The following is a 17014-nucleotide window of genomic DNA, read 5'->3' on the forward strand; positions in this document are numbered from 1 at the left end:
TATAGTCATTAACGTTATTGAAACTGACAGCTGCTATACAGCTCGTTGAGAAATGAGGTTAAGTTGGTCGCTATAAGCTACTCCCTACGTCCAATGTGTCAGAGCCAACTTCAACCACGTTTTTATTTGAACGCTCGTTATTTAAGTATACTACGATCTACTACTTGATACGAGATATGACAATGAAATAGCAGAAAATGACTAGATACAATATACTCGTACATATATCAAAATCATATGTGGGATATTTTCATTCTCTCATATTATATTGTATCTAGTCATTTTCTACTATTTCATTGTCATATCTCGTATCAATATGTGCACAATATCCTTGAAAATATATAAATAAATATAATTTCTAATACTTAATTACAGTTTATTAATTGCCTCAAATATGGGAGATGTAATTACACCAGCAATTAAAGTAAAAAATGTAGCAAATAAAATAAAACTCATTGTAATGTTTACGGATTTCCTTATACAGCTAGTTTTTGCCATTTTCATAATTAGCTGCTCATATGTGACTCGAAGAAGTATTTTTCCCAAAGGAAACAGATGCAGTTATTAATATCGTAAAGCTCAGACATAAAAGCATGTTTATTATACAGTGTAACCGATGACCCATTTATTAGGATAATGCTTCCTAGTCTAACAATTATTGTTTTATGGCAATCCCACCATTGTTCTCTGTTACCATCAGTCGTTAAGTCCACGGTTGCTTGCTTGGGGATTGTAATTTCATTGCGTGATGCGACATCTCCGCTAAATGTATCTGACATGTTAAGTATTTCGCGGTATTGGTTGTGTGAGACCACTCGATTGACAAATAATAAAGAAAAACATTGCCACTGTATTGGTAATAAAAGTTAAATGTATTTAATAAAAGAAAATTAGTGAGTTAAAGAGTCTTGTTCATAATATACATTTTTTGTTTTAATTGAGAGCAGCAATGACCCTTGATATATTGAAGGAGTTCTAAAATAAATATTATGTAACTCATTAAAATCTGTTATTAATTTTTTAATTAAAAATCTAAATGTTGTAGTCTGTTAATGTGTTTGTCGAGTTGATTAATTAAGCAAACAGAAAACTCTTAATCCGTGCACAAATATGCATGTTTCAATTAAAAATTAATGAAGACATACTAAATATGACTTCAGTTAAACAAGTTATAGAATAAATATTAAGGCCTGGTTATATCTTGCGTAGTTGATTATCATGATTTTAAATAAATACTTAACTTTTTGAAGATGACTTTCAGAATAACCTGGAAACGGTTTTGTTTTCTGTTATATCTAAAAATCTAGTGCTTAAGATACCGAAGACAGTAATTAAAAAATACTATGTATATTTGTATATACCTACATATAACTGTTTTTTTTTGCACGTGCATTTTCTTATTTATTATATAAATTGCCGTGGAAAATTCCTTAAATTCATTTAATTAACAATAAATTTACATAATAATATTGTAAGCGAGACGGTTCCAACTATTATATCAGATATAAAGCATATTACCTTAGATCTAAACTTACAAAGTGGATTTGTTTTCATTCAGGTTTCAAAGTGAATTAATGATATCTATTAAACGGTAATTGGTATTAAATAATAATTTATATATCTTTTATCATTAGTAGGGTTACAGTATAATGATGTAGTCTTCAATGACTAATTGTAAGCTCGCACCACCACATTTTTAAAATAACATTTCTCCTTTTTATACGAAAAAACGCATTTTATCCCATGTTTCAATCCTATAACCAGTGAACAATTACTGTGAGAACAACGCTTTTATTAGACTGAGTTAGTCATGTGGTAAAAAATAATATTAATTATGTTTCAGGCAATTTAAAAGGCTTTCAAGGCAAGCCTGATAATTATACGTACCTAGTCTGTAGATTAGCATGTTCGTACGTGAAACACAACTCGTGGTGGTTTATTCTATGCTACTGTTATGTGTGTATACACCTATATTGATATTACATTACAAATGTTGAATAAACCACTAGAAACGGTAGTACAAACACGAAATATAACTTGGAATTAATTGTTTTTATATTTATAAAATGTATTTAAAAAGTATGGCTCTATTACAGCTATATTATAGGTAATATTGTAACTAAGAACAAAAAAAGCTATTAAGAAAATATAAACAGAGATATTCTATTAACCATAATTGTTCAATGTCAATCGGTAAACACAAAATTCCAATTGTGTTACTTAGGATCATAAAGCTGTTCTATAAACAAACCTCGATTTTGATTTTTGGATTGTAAAGAAACTCTCATCCTTATTCAGTTGAAACTTTGCAAGACAAAAAGCAATTTCGCATTACAAAGAAATTCAGTGTTTCGAATTCAGTGCACTGGGATGGGCATTAGTACAAAAGATAAATAGTATATTCCACTAAGTGTTCAGAAAAGAAATGCTTTTGAAGTGAAGGAAAAGTGGAAGATAGGTTTCACTATTGTCTGTGTCTAGTTGATGCAGTTAGTTGCATTTATATTATATCCACATACAAAAAATATATTAATATTTCATTTAACAAACTGTAAATGTATCATCCTGCCTGATGATAATTACGAGTCCAAGATTTTAGAAAGAACTATCCAATAAATTTTGATTATAGATTAAAAGAAGTATTAATTTAACCAACTAATTCTCGTAGCTATATAAGATATTTTTAGAAACTTTTTCTAAGAATTATTCTAAATTGTATTTCCAACACATTGTTCAAGGTGTATATTTCCAAATGTATACTGATGACTTAGAGCTAAGTTTTGCGCACTTTCTGATATCACTTGGATAAATTTTAAGAACTTGTGATTAAAAGTAACCTGTCATCTTTTAGGGAGGTCAATCAGATCACGACCTTAACCTAGTTCTCGTTGAGATAAAAGATACCTACTTGTCACGATAATTTTTATAATTTGCCATTGTATGTTGGAATGTAGTACAGTTCTTTTCCCATAAGCAATTTGCCATCTTCTACTATGATACATTTGAGGTGATTATAGGAGTACTGTAAATTTCCTGACTCGTCACGCAACATTCTTGTAATCATGTGAATAAAAGAGTGTTGTTTTATTTGTTGTAGTGTTTAGCGGTTTCTGATATTTAATTTGATTTAATGTTGTTCTAGGTCATGTGCACAACGTTAACCTTCCAAAATGTCTTCAGAAAACCAAGACTATGAGGGAGACCTGATAGACCTCCACGTGAGATCTCCTGTTCTTCCAAGAGCATTACCCAATTTCCAAACGTTCGTAGACACCTCCGACAACCTCATAGACACAGAACTGCCAATATTGGAGCAGAAACTCCAAACCGCTAACCAGATCGCAACTCCAGTCGTAGATTCCAGGAGAACCAGCGTAGACGTCGAGGATATTTTAATCACGATCGATGATGACGAAGTGGATGCACCACAGAGACTTAGCGATAACTTCCTAGATCTTTGTGATGTAGGTTTGATAGAGAACTTGGAAGCTTTGGATGTGTTAAGGAACCTCGACGATATCCTCAACGCTTCCTTGTTGGAATCCGATGCTGAGCTGAACGAAAATGGTGGGGTGGTACAAGAAGATATCGAAAATTGCCTGAAAGACCTAGACAACTACCTGAGAACTTTGGACAGCAGCAGCAGCGAGGAGTGTAGCTACAGTTCCAATGACTCAAGCAGCTCTGTTTGTATCGAAGACCAACCGAGTGCGACGAGTTCGTCGGACCAACCCGGAAATCAGGGAGAGGCAGATGTCCTTGGCAGCGCAGACGAGGAAAGACTGCGGAACAAGCTGCGGCAGATGGAGGAAAATTACACCAAATTTCTGGCTTCCGGGTGCGTGAACAGGGGATATGTCGATACCGAAACAATCGAGGGCGAGCGTAGGCCATTGTCTGCGTGTGGCATGGCCACCGATGCGTTGAGCAGGAATCAACCGGCAAGGGCTACTGTTGCAGTTGTCAGGAGGGAGCGGCCTTCTCTCCAGGCGGTGATAGCATCCAGGTAGGTAGATTCCAGTAAATATAAATTGCTGTCAATGTTTTAATTTGATTTTGTACAGGGTGTCTCACCGACGTTATGATAACACGGCGTTCATACAACAAGTAATGCTTTTCCTTATAGGTCAGTCAAATTGTTGAAAATACCTAGTTATTTGCCTAAATTTAGTTCAGTAAAAATATTCAGCCCAGTCAATTGACAAGCAAATGTATTAGTTATGCAAAAAATAGCTCATTTTTTAAAACTTTTTCGCATTTTATAAAACTTTTATATCTTTAAAACGCAAAAAGATTTTTTACGAATCTTTCAGAATATATAGGGTGTTTCTAAAATAGGGTTCCAAACTTCTGCTGCGTTTATAACTCATTAAAATAAGCCAAAATGTTCCTATTAACATGTGCCCTAAAACGCACCCTTAGGAAGTTATATGCCCTTAAAAGGGCTCAAACAAAATTGTTTTTTTTTCTGTTATTGACAAAACGGTCGAAAATAAATAGAAAAAAATTTACTCAGTGTTTCGACATGCAAATCATATGCGTCCTATTTAGGTTGGCGAAGGGGGTTTTCGGCCCGTAATTTTTTTTATTTTAATTTTTTTCAATTTTCTCTACAGATTTATAAAATCTTAACAATTTTACGTAAAAATTATTATCTTTGTCCAAATCGATATTTCCAATGGTTTTCGAGTAAATTGAGTGAAAATTCAGTAACATTATTTAAATAAATTGCAGTTATGAAGGATCCGATCATTTAATAAATAATTTAGGATATAAACTAAGACTATTTAAATTTAGAGTTACACTTACTAAATTCTAGGTGTTTGCCTTATTTCCATGCACGCGGTTTCAATTACCTGCCGTAGTTGCTGAATGATCTCAATTGGAATTTTATAAACCTTTGCCTTAAGTTGACCCCACAAAAAATAGTCCTGGGGGTTAAGGTCAGAGGAACGTGGAGGCCAGGGAACAGGACATCATCGGCCTATCCATTTTTCTCCATACAACTCATTTAAGTGTTGTCTTACATTATGTAGGTAATGAGGTGGCGCCCCGTCCTGCATAAACCATATGCTTTGGCGTTCAATTAAAGGGACATCTTCCAAAAGTCCTGGTAAATCGTTAACTAAAAAATTGTAATAATCCTCACCATTCAATCGATTAGGCAACACAAATGGTCCGATTAGCCGATCGCCTAAAATGCCTGCCCAATCCGAATCTGATGTCTGGACTGAAATATGCTGTGTGGGATTTCATCAGCCCATTCATGAGCATTATGAAAATTGACATAACCATCTTTACTGAAGGTTGCCTCATCCGTAAACAAAATAAGAGATGCAAAATTCGGAATCCGCCTCGATTTTTGCAAAAACCATTGGCAGAACTGCCGACGTGGTTCGAAGTCATTCGGATTTAAAGCTTGAACACGCTGGATATGAAAAGGATGAAGTAGTTGTTCGCAAAGAATTCGCCAAACTACGGAAAACCTTATGTTATGCATACGTGCGACACTTCTTACACTAACCTTTGGATTGTCCTGCACAGCTCTCAATACATTTTCTTCCATTACCGGTGTTCTTACAAATCTGTCTCTGCCACGATCATTTACTCTTGGTTGGAACGAACCATTTTCTCTTAAACGTTGGTGGATCCTCTGAAATACCTGTCGAGAAGGAAGTCTTCTATTCGGGTATGCTGCCGAATACAGACGCCTCGCTTCTGATGCATTTCCAGCCGCACGGCCGTACATAAAGTGCATATCTGCCATTTCCGTGTTTGCATATGAATCCATTTTATGAGTTGCAATAATGTTGTATACTTAAATTTTCCACTCACCACTTTTACTAATTAAACACTGCAAAGCTCAATTGACAGTTTATCAATAACTTAAATTGTTAAGTGTTGTGGCAACGTCAGTCTTTTATTTGACATGGTAAACAGATTTTTGTAATTTTTGGCCTAATAACTTAAAGAGCAGAGTAATTTTCAAACTCAATTTACTCGAAAACCATTGGAAATGTCGATTTGGACAAAGATAATATTTTTTACGTAAAATTGTTAAGATTTTATAAATCTGTAGAGAAAATTGTAAAAAAATTGAAATAAAAAAAATTACGGGCCGAAAACCGCCTTCACTAACCTAAATGGGACGCAAATGCTTTGCATGTCGAAAAACGGAGTAGCCCATGTTATTTAACGTAAAAAGTTATGTAAGACCCATAATTTTTTTTTTATTTATTTTCGATCGTTTTGTCAATAACAGAAAAAAACTAGTTTTGTTTGAGCCCTTTTGAGCGCATATAACTTCCTAAGGGTGCGTTTTAGGGCACATGTTAATAGGAACTTTTTGGCTTATTTTAATGAGTTATAAACGCAGCAGAAGTTTGGAACCATATTTTAGAAACACCCTGTATAGAATAAGCACATTATTGTAATGCACTTACGTGGTCTTAAAATTTTGTACTTTCCTGTGCAAATTGTTCACGAAATTTTGATTTCTCTTTTCGGGTCGAAAAATGTAGATTTTATTCTTATCGTTGAAATTTAATGTGGAAGGCATTATTGCTATTTGAAAGCTGACGTTTTTTCACGAAATAGAAAAAATGTCTTACGACCAACAGGAACCGCGGATTTTTTTTTTTTCAAAAAAATCGCTACGACCTCATTTTTTAATATTAAGGTCTGCAATTTATACATTTTGGAGTTTAATACTTTTACTTCAATATAAAAAATAGATCGCAATGATTGACCACCTGTTTTACACTAAACTTAATTTTGTCAAGGCTCGTAAAATGCTTGCCCTGTTCGACACGTTCATGCGCGTGGTGGGGGGAAAAGTATGAAAAAATACTTTGTTGCGTCAAATATCCCTTTTTGACAGTTTGAATTTGTCAGATCATTCCCAAATCCGCCCAAATTTTAAGAAAAATTCAAGTGTTCAGAGAGAACTGGAGTCTGTATCTTCTGTGATTCGTCAGTAATTGACCAAAAACTATGTTTCACATCACTTTGAACTATCCTAGAGCTCTTAGCCTAAGTTTTGTAGCAATGTTGATGTTTACACCTTGGATATTGGTCTTAATAACCACTTTTTATGAGACACCTTGTAGATAATCCTCTAAGCGATTGCAACCTCTGACCACTAGCGTGCTTTATTTGTCCGCAGCACCTCGGAGTCCCCTACCAGCCGTCCCCCAGAAGACCGGACGTCCGCCCCAGCTGGCGACTCGGACGAAGACATCGACTGGAGCTGGGTGCAGGATGTGGCGCGCGACGTAACACTGGAAAGGCGCGCACACGCCGCCGGTGATTGCTGCACCGGAACCGTCGTGGTCGAACCACCCAGACCAGCCAGACCCACCAGTTCTTCCGAACCCGCCATGCACGAGGAACCCAAGGAAGACGCCCGCGGCACGTGGCTGAGGAGCTCCATGCGCCGCCTCCAGCACCTCAGACTGCCCAGCGATGAGGCCGGCGAGCCCCAGGTGGAACCCCTACGTCCCGAACAGGTCCAGATGCAGACCGCCACGGCGATGAGGCCCGTCAGCGCCCCCTCAAGACTGCCTGCTAGTGCGGTGAGAGTGTCGACGCGGTCGTCGCGTTCTAGGTCTCGCGAGAGTGCAGTGTCTCACGAACCCAGTGGTCGCGCAAGAAGCAGCTCGGCGTCCTCGAGGTCTAGGAGACCAAGGAGTCTGTCTTCGAGTGAGTCCAGCTTGGCGTCGAGTGTAGACTCAACTCCCAGCTGCAGTCCGGCTGCGTCGCCGACGCAGAACGCTCAGGAGCAGCAGAATGCCACAGCTAGCTCGAGGAGGTAGGTCGATCAACTTATTTGTAACTGTTTGGGGTATAAGTCCATGTCACAACTTCAAGAGGTTGTTCCTTTGATAATTTTGCACCGAAAAGCCTTAATGATCTAAAGGTTAAAGCCACTTTTCTCAAGATACTTACAAGGTGTTGAAGTTAAAAAAAATATGAAATTTACTCATTTATTTCTTGATAGAACTTGTGATAAAAACACCCTTTATGTAGATAATTAAAATATAAAGAGATAAATCATTGTTTGACAGCGTTGAACTTAATAAACTCCATATATTTATAATTTATTTAGTAATTTATTTACTAACCTCAATGTTATGACAAACTCTCAGAGCTGACCCTTCTATTTAAAATGCAGAAAAACAAAAATATTCTTTTCGCCACAAAATTACTTGCTTCTAAGAAAACCTTTCACATATCGTTCCTTATAAAAAAAATTGTTTGAAAAGGTTAAAAAAACTCTGACAATGTTAAGCGCTGCTCTGCAATAGATGATATATAAAATTATTTTACTCCAATTTCTTAACAATTATACGAATTCAATTACCGAAAGGTCGAATCTAATAATAAATTATATGAATTTGTGGAAAACTTCAAATTATTCTAAATGTTGTCAAGGCATTTAGATTTTTAATTTGAAGTCTACACAAACTTTAAAGGAACATCAGTTAAGAATAAGCAAAAAACAAATTTGTTAAAGCTAGACACTTGAAAAAAAATTGCTGTTGTAAAATGTTCGTATTTTCAAGCTGTATAATGATGATTGCACTCTTTACATAACAAACTGCACTTTTCCAAAAGAATTTTAATTAATACTTATATTAACACATAGAAATAACTAAATCTTGTGGAGTTGATATACAAAAATAATAACAAATAAATATACAATAAAGCTGAAAAAAAAAACGTAATTAAAGCATATAATCGTACGGTTTAATGTTGTTATAGCGTGAATAAATTAAAAAAAAAATTAAAAAACTTGAAAAAACTTATTTAAAAAGTTTTGTATTATTCTTTTTTATTTATTGGTACTTTAATAACAATATCAACCTTGCTCAGATATAGTTATTTTTTAGGTTGACCATTAACTGAAATTCTTTTGAAGAATTCTTATTATTATGTAACTTATTCTAAAATTTATGAAAATACGGGTTTTACGGAACCGTTTTTTTGTAAGTACCTATAATGTTTTAAGGAAGTATGCACAAATATTTTAACAAAAGCAAAGTGTAGAAATTACGCTCCATGAAAGGGGCTGCTTCCTCCTTAAGGTATCTGGAATGCAGAATTACTTACGTGGTTTTGTAATTACTAGATGTAGGTATTACCGTAACACACTTTCTTGAAATATTACAAAAATTGATTAATTGAAAAAAACTTTGAGGCTCTTGGAGCTCTTAGAAACAGTTTTGGGAAAAAATGTTACCCTTGTTCTATTGTTTGTTTTGATGAGAAGAACCAGTTCTGAAATTTTGTAGCAACACTTTGTATATTACCATTATCAGCACTTATCGGATGTTTAGAAAGAGGTACTATTTTATGATAACAAAGTACATAAATCGTAAATTTTAATTTTAATTGCATTTGCGTAATTTTAGAAGCTTCTTGCAAAATGCGTCAGCACAAATCAATCAACCAGTCGTTGTCTTACAAACTAATTTTAAAATAAATTGGGATAACATGACTCGATAATCATCATTTTTTTTTAGAGATTTGGATAGATATACTTTATTGATCGTAATTAACTAGTATTTTCCAAATGAAACTATCAACATATGGTTTTACCGAAATTTTTCAAAACAGTATTTGTGCTAATACTAATAGTGTCTCCTATAGGATGAGACATCCATGAAATTTTAAAAAATAATTTAGATTTTTCCTTGTTGCAGGAATAAGGTTGTGTTAAAAATTTCAGTTTCACCTAACTAACTTGATTTCATTGCAACAAAGTGTGTAAAAGTGCAGAAATTGAATCGCGGAACGAACAAGAAATATGTCTAAATTTCACTTTCTTGCCAAATAAATGAATAGTTGACAATTGCAGCGCAATTAAGTACAAATTAAAGGAATAAAACGAACGTTAGACGTCAGTATTAAAAAAACTACTCATATTAACAATCCTACGTTAACATATGCAAAAATTCACATAATGCATAATTAACATATCAACTAACGTTAAAATCTGACCTATTTTTTATGAATTAATGCATGAACCAATTGTCATATCTAGTTCGATATACACGCATGATAACAAGAAATGTGGCCTTTGCCTTCGGAAAGTAATTAACGTTTTATGTTTCGACTGCACCTATTTGTCTTTTGATACATTTAATTTCATGGCTATTATATGGTTCTTTTGCTATGGAACCAGACGTTTAGCATTAACCTAATAACCCAGTGGCATTTACTTAGAAAGAAATAAGGATGTTGTATCTACGCCTTGATGCCGGAAATTGGGCTAGGACAAGTCCTACCACAATACTGTCGCCTTGGCAGACATGGGTCCCTTTTATAAACTTCCACATATAAGATTTTTATAGAAGAGGAACGTTATTGTAGTTTCTAATATATTTTTTCTTAAATCCGTTAAATATCTTTTGTAATATGGTTCTGGAAAACCCAAAGCAATTAATAATGTTCATCTTCATCACAACTAAAATTATCCTTTACTAAAATATTCTTGAAATATAAATCCATTCGTTTTCGGTATATTCATTGACAATAAATGAAATACATTCAACTAAAGCACGTAGATCAAGATGATTGTTTTAATAACCCATTTTCATATACTTCAACAGCTGAAAATTAAGCTTAACAAAATAATGTCATAGCTAGAGTATTTAAGTATATTAATGGAAATATAGTGTTTAATTAATAGCGCTATCGTGCGAAACTAACAGTTGTCAAAGTGCAGCAGTTGTAAGAGAAGATAAGATAAGCAATGTGAAAAAGAAAAGGTCATATCCCACTGTGGGTGGTATAGCGTCATAGTAATGATTCCTTATCAGAACTAAAAATAGAAACAAAGGGTAACACCTTTAATTAGAAGGATCCTTAAACAGTTTCTCTCAGAAAATAATATGCATGGCAAAAATTAAGGATTGGGACACAAAAACGGTGGCATAAAAGAACCAAAGTCGATATCACTAAGAATAACAGTAGGTTTTCCAACCAGATACAGAAATTTGAATAATACTAGCCTGGTAGAAGACATCCTACAAATGTTTTATCAGGAGTTAGAAGTGACAACAGCTCATGTATGTGAGAGTGCAGATCTAGCAATCAGGCGACATCTATTGTTCGGAAGAGAAAAACCTGGAAGCTATGGTGAAGGATGAGAAAATTGTGGAGACTACTTAGAAAATTAAAATTTGATAATGTGCATACATTTATAATCTACAAATCTATTTTTAACATTCTGTGGCCTAGAAGAAGCTTTTACTTTTGGTAGAAATTGGAATTTTTCCAAAAGATTTTTGCGGCTTTTGGGTGTATCAGCAAAAGTTATGCAAATCACTTAACGTTACTATCTCCATTTGTACCTAACTAGTCTCTTCACGTGGCGTAACCCAGCGGTAACCCATCTGTCACAAGCCAGTGAGTCTACAAGAATTACCAGGAAGGGTGTGTTGACTAAGCACTTGTGAAACACCGAATGGAAGATAAAGTAGAACGGAAACACAGAAGACTGCCTTCGTAAATCCGCTTTGCGGAACACTCATCATAAGCCACGAGATATTATCGTCATCATAATAGCGTTTTGGTGCTTATAGAGAAACGCATTATTAGCCAAGTTATTTATAGTTGGGTCCTCATACATGGCTAAGGATAACAACTTGATCCGCCTTTGTTTACCGACTGGCAGTCTCAAGTGTTCCACGTCTGTCGTAAAATAGCGTCGACGAGAATTCAATGATTTGTAAAGGAGATTATAACTGGACAGCGTATAAAAAATTTACTCTTTTAAGGTACTTATGGGCTTAGCAAGTACTGCTGTGGACAGAAAAAATTTTTTGACTTAAAACGTCTATTTTTTATTTTTAATATAGGTACTTACTATAGGTATAAGTCATCTAAAAATGCTTGAGTTAGAAATCAGCTATAATTTCGCAAATCCTGTTACAAACATCTACCCTTTCCAGTTGGTGTACAAACGTCTTCTACCGATATTTGTCGTGTGTTTTTCACATTTTCATTCTGCCATAGGTACTCTTTCCACAGTACGTTTCTAGTTGACCCATGTCATATATTTTTCATCATTACTGGCTGATTTTAGAAATCTTTTTATATTAACCTTTCTCTGCTGTATGTCGTATGTCAAATATGCCCCTCCTAAAGAAGCAGATACGCAAGCTAGATAAGCTTACAGGAGTAAACATGTTTCATTACTTTTTATGCAATAAATTATTACAATAAAATAAAAAACAAACTATTCGTGAAACTTTTTTTTTAATCATTTCGTTGCATTTCAATCATATAATACGAAATAAATACCAAATATATCTAGAATATATGAATAATTGTTTAAGAAGGGAACGGAACCAAAACTGCACCCTTTTCCTATAAAACCCATTTAACGTAGGTACTAGTCGTGACCCATGACTATCACTTTATTAGAGAGCTTTTAAGTGTAGATATTTTTAACTTTACCGATATCATCGCAATGTTTAATGCAATGGGACACTCTGTTGCACCGAGTAATATTGCTGTTCCTGCTTTCATTCTTCTATAGTTTATTATCTGCGGTTTACAATTACTGATAATTTTTAGGACATGGGGGTGCTTATCTTACAGCAGTGTTCCATTAAACAGTTGATAATACGCAGAGTTTTTGTAACATTATACTGGAAGTACCTACTAATAGAAAAATATAAATGTCGTTGCTGTTTACGAAAAGGAGCAAAGAGGAATTTATTTCTATTTACTTACATTCACTGTTTGTCCAAACGGCCTTCGAGCATCGAGCTCGATTCTGCCGTCTGAGGTAAGAATTTATTGCCGATAGATCGGGCTGGGCTATAAAATAAAGACTGTAGATCAGATTTAATTACACTATTTTTAGAGCATTCCTTTGTAGGGTTGTTTATTACATTCAATGGCTCAGTACGTAGTTTATAACCCCGCATAAACTCTGTTTGATGTCGCCTATAAATTAAGTATGACAAAATAGGTACACAGGAGAAACTAGTAGTGAAAAATTGGCTACATACTAAAATTAACATATTTAAAGTTGCAAAAACGATTGTATTTGAAGATTCTTTTAAAACTGGTACTGTTGTATTACCCAGAGCCGACTCACCTTTTGACGCTAAGAATACATTAAATCCGATAACTAGACAAAGATTACAAATCGATAATTTGACCGTAATTATCTTTCCTCGTTCATTTTCAAGGTAATTAGTTGTCTCAGTAATTTCGATGGGCAAATAAAAAGAAAATAAAAGTAATGTCATGTTTTTAAAAATAAACCGAGTTGAAACCACCATTTTAACTTTTTATGAATAGACTCGTTAGACCTGTAAATTATTCCGAACGAGTTTAATAAGTTGACAATAAAATGGATTTAATGATTGAATGAATGAGAATTAAAATTACGGTGATAATTACGGACAATTTAGCAATCGAAAGTTGCGAAGCGCCTTGACACGAATGATGGTTTGCTATTTATAAGGATAATTATGTAATGTTGAAAAAATCGTTCTGCAACTACACTGAGGTAATATTACTAAAAATTTTACTATTTCAAATATTTTAATTGAGAATTTATTTGTATAGACTTTAGTGGTTGTTCGTGTATGATTCATGTAATATGAAATTTCAAAACTATGCAAAATAGTATACACCTTAAAACAAGGCGAATACTACAAAATTTGATCATAGGCGGTAGTGGTTTCACACTCGTAGACGTTAACTGTCAAATCAGCGTTGACGCATTTGACTGAAGCATGCTTTGACATTACTTGTTTCGTCAACAATACCCCATGTCAAAATTATTCAGCAACAATTTAATTACGGCTCATATTCCCATTTTGTCATTGCAAAACGCGTAATTAAGGATTATTTTGAAACGCAGAATGCCAGGTTTACCAGAACCCGTGAAAGTTTCCCCACTCATCAAGGTAACAGATTTTTTAACATCGTTATTGCAGTCTCAATCAACGCATTTTGACAGTTCCTCAGATACTCCTTCCTGATTGCTGGCATAATCTACGGAGCAAGTAAGTTGAAAGCGTTGAGGATTATTGAGGAAGGTAGGAAGGAAGAAAAGGAACGCAGAAGACACGAACGCGAGATGAGGATAGCAGAGGAGAAAAAAGCTGCTTCTGAACGCGATATAGCTCAAATAGTGGCTATTTTCACAGGGAAACCTGAAGCGGATTCCAAGGTTGCTGACCAGTCTTACTTGGCGGAACCAGCCAAGCTGGATACGGAAGAAGTGAAGCATACGATCGAAGATGAAAAGAATTTTTCCGACGATCTGAGTACATGCACGGTAGAAGAGGTTAAGCAGATGGTGCAGGTTGACAAAACAGGTCCTAGCCCTACCGTCAACACCGAATACGGAAGCACAGATCCTGATGAAAGCAACGTATCAACTAAGCCTGAGAGCGATAGTGGCGATATATTTTCTGATGTCTTCAATTTGTCTCAAGCCAATGATAAGAAGACTGATATTCTAGATATTAAGGCAAGGTCTAAAATTATTTCAGATTCCAGTGATTCGGGAACAAATCAAAAAGTGACAGAGAACGCAAGCAAACAGAATGGTTATTACGTTGAAAGCTTTGCAGGTCGATTGCCCTATGCTGAACCCGATGCTTTTAAAGAAGATTTTTTTGGCAAAGATGATAAATGACTTTGTATTTGATGTTTTATGCACTGTATAACGTAATTGTTCCTCAAATTTATTAATTAAAAACGATTCAGATCCCTAGAATAACAGTTGTTGTTTTTTTGCTAATGATATCTTTGAATGTTGCGAAAAATGTTACTTTTTTTAATAAAATTAGGAAAGTAAGGCAATTTAGTGGTTATTTTTGTAATACATATTTTCATTTAGTATTATCAAAATAGCGTTATGCAGGATTTTCACGGACAACGCAAAATTTGAAATCGATAAAGTTGTAATTTGTAGTAGTTCAGACAACGGGGATAATTATTGTTACCAAAACGTTGTACGCTGAACGAATTTATGTCAAGGTAAAATACAAATGTAAATACATATGTCAAAATTTTCGCACGTCTTTTTAATATTTTAGTCCAGTTAACTTATAGCATACAGGTACCTTATAAAACAGCAATGATTGTAGTATATGCATAAATAGATTCTCAAGCGGGCAGTATCTACCGTATGTTAGATATTAGACAGGTTTGAAATGAGGTCAGATATTCGACATGCGATATGCCGTTTTATCATTCCGAAAAATCTCTCACTGAATGGACAGACCACTGTAAAGCAATGAGGTCAGTCGTTAAGCCTCTATTCTTTATATTTCAAAGAAGAATATCTCATATTATGATATATGGGGAATTATTTCCTTATATCTCGTTTGGTGCTGAAAGTGTTTTTCGGAGAAAGTTTTGCTTTATGAATCTAGACCTCAAGTTTTTGGATACCTATATCATACTTTATAGGACCACTTATTAATAGACCTTTATTCTAATTTTTCAGGATTATATCAGAGTGCCTCCATATTGTAAGTAAGTTTTATCGAATATAATTATACCTCGGATGGAAAATGTACAGAAGTAGTGATATTGATTAATTGATCAATTCTCATAGTAACTTTCATGTTCAGGGGCCTCAAATTTTATGCTATTCATCGCCAGTGACTGGGTACATACATAGATATATCTTTTATTTGATGTCAAAGATTTCTTATCTTAATCTGGGAGTATAAAAACATTAAAATGTCGCTAACAATTTAAATATGGAATGATTTAAAAGAACATTGCCCCAACAAGAAACAGTTTTATTTGGTCTGTGATAACTGCGACATAATTGTTAAAAGATTACTTAATAACAATATACATATTTTTAAGGTTTTATAAAATGTGCCCAATTCTTTTTGTGAATTATTCGGATTCTCGGAGAGGAACTTGCATTAAAAAATAATGTTGTTGAGGGAACAATTTTACTGTATTGAATAATTTGAAAATTTAAATTTTTAGTATTTTCTCCAGATATCTCATGTAAATGATTAAATAGATATACAGACATTACATTCACAGAAGACACATGTTTTTATCTGATTTTTATTTATTTACTGGCACCTAATATAAAACTTTTAAAAATTATATTATTATTAATTATAATAAAAAAAAATATTTTTGTTCTAGTGACAAATTTTGAGGAAACGGTGATTTTTATATCTTTTTATTTATCTGTTTACATAAAAGTTCGACGAAACGCGCATCAAATTTAAATATTTACTAGATGTCATCAGGCCAGGCTTTATTGTACCCTTTTTATTGAAACAAATCTAGACGTAATAAAACTATTTTGAAACGATTCGGGCAAACATAAGCCAGGAGGAAAAAATACCGCGCCGTTATCAGAATGTATACAGTACTCAACCCGCAAGTGAGTCAGTATATATGTCTGAGTTTCCTGAATAAAAAAGGAGTGGATTTTTTACCGCAGTTTTTCACAAATCACCGTAGGAGTGTGACATGTCCATTTTATTTCTTGATGTGACTAGTTAAGTGATTTAAAGTGATTTATTTTGTATAGATTTTTAAGAAGACTTTCTAAATGTTTCCTATGGAGTATATTTGGGCATACGATTTATCTGCCCCTTTCAGCTACAGCCGGTACAGCAATGATCATGAACCTGAAGACAGGTGAGCCTCAAAGAGACATTAAAATGCGTATATTGTAAAATATTTTCTAAACTTAACATTTATGTACTATTTGCTATTTAAACTACATTATGCTATTGTTTCTGTTGAATCCATTCGACAAGGGGTATGAAATTTAACGACAAGAAACGAAACTGCATAATAAAATATGTAACAGTTTCTTATTGTCACAGTGGATAAACTGGGTTACCTTCTAATTCTGGATTTGCGAAATAGTAAAACCAGAAACACTTATTCATATCCTATTGAGAAACGCTATTGTACGGCACGAATTCTCATCATTTGTCTCGTACAAAAATTGTATTTATTGGCGTTTGTTTAATAGTGGTACTGCCAT

At 34.2% G+C, this 17014-nt stretch overlaps 1 protein-coding gene across 2 annotated transcripts in view; it reads left to right on the plus strand.

Annotated features, from left to right (window-relative positions):
• LOC108910402 overlaps positions 1-17014 on the plus strand; it is a 63362-nt gene that overhangs the window by 29551 nt on the left and 16797 nt on the right. For both annotated transcript variants that reach the window (XM_018714991.1, XM_018714999.2), the window contains exons 2-3: positions 3143-4006; positions 7166-7810. In XM_018714991.1, the coding sequence (XP_018570507.1) occupies positions 3171-4006; positions 7166-7810 (1481 nt within the window). In that variant the 5' untranslated portion in view covers positions 3143-3170. The remainder of the gene's footprint in view (positions 1-3142; positions 4007-7165; positions 7811-17014) is intronic.

Source organism: Anoplophora glabripennis, unplaced genomic scaffold, assembly GCF_000390285.2.
Source record: "Anoplophora glabripennis isolate ALB-LARVAE unplaced genomic scaffold, Agla_2.0 scaffold27, whole genome shotgun sequence".
In the NCBI taxonomy this organism is placed as follows: Eukaryota; Metazoa; Arthropoda; class Insecta; order Coleoptera; family Cerambycidae; genus Anoplophora; species Anoplophora glabripennis.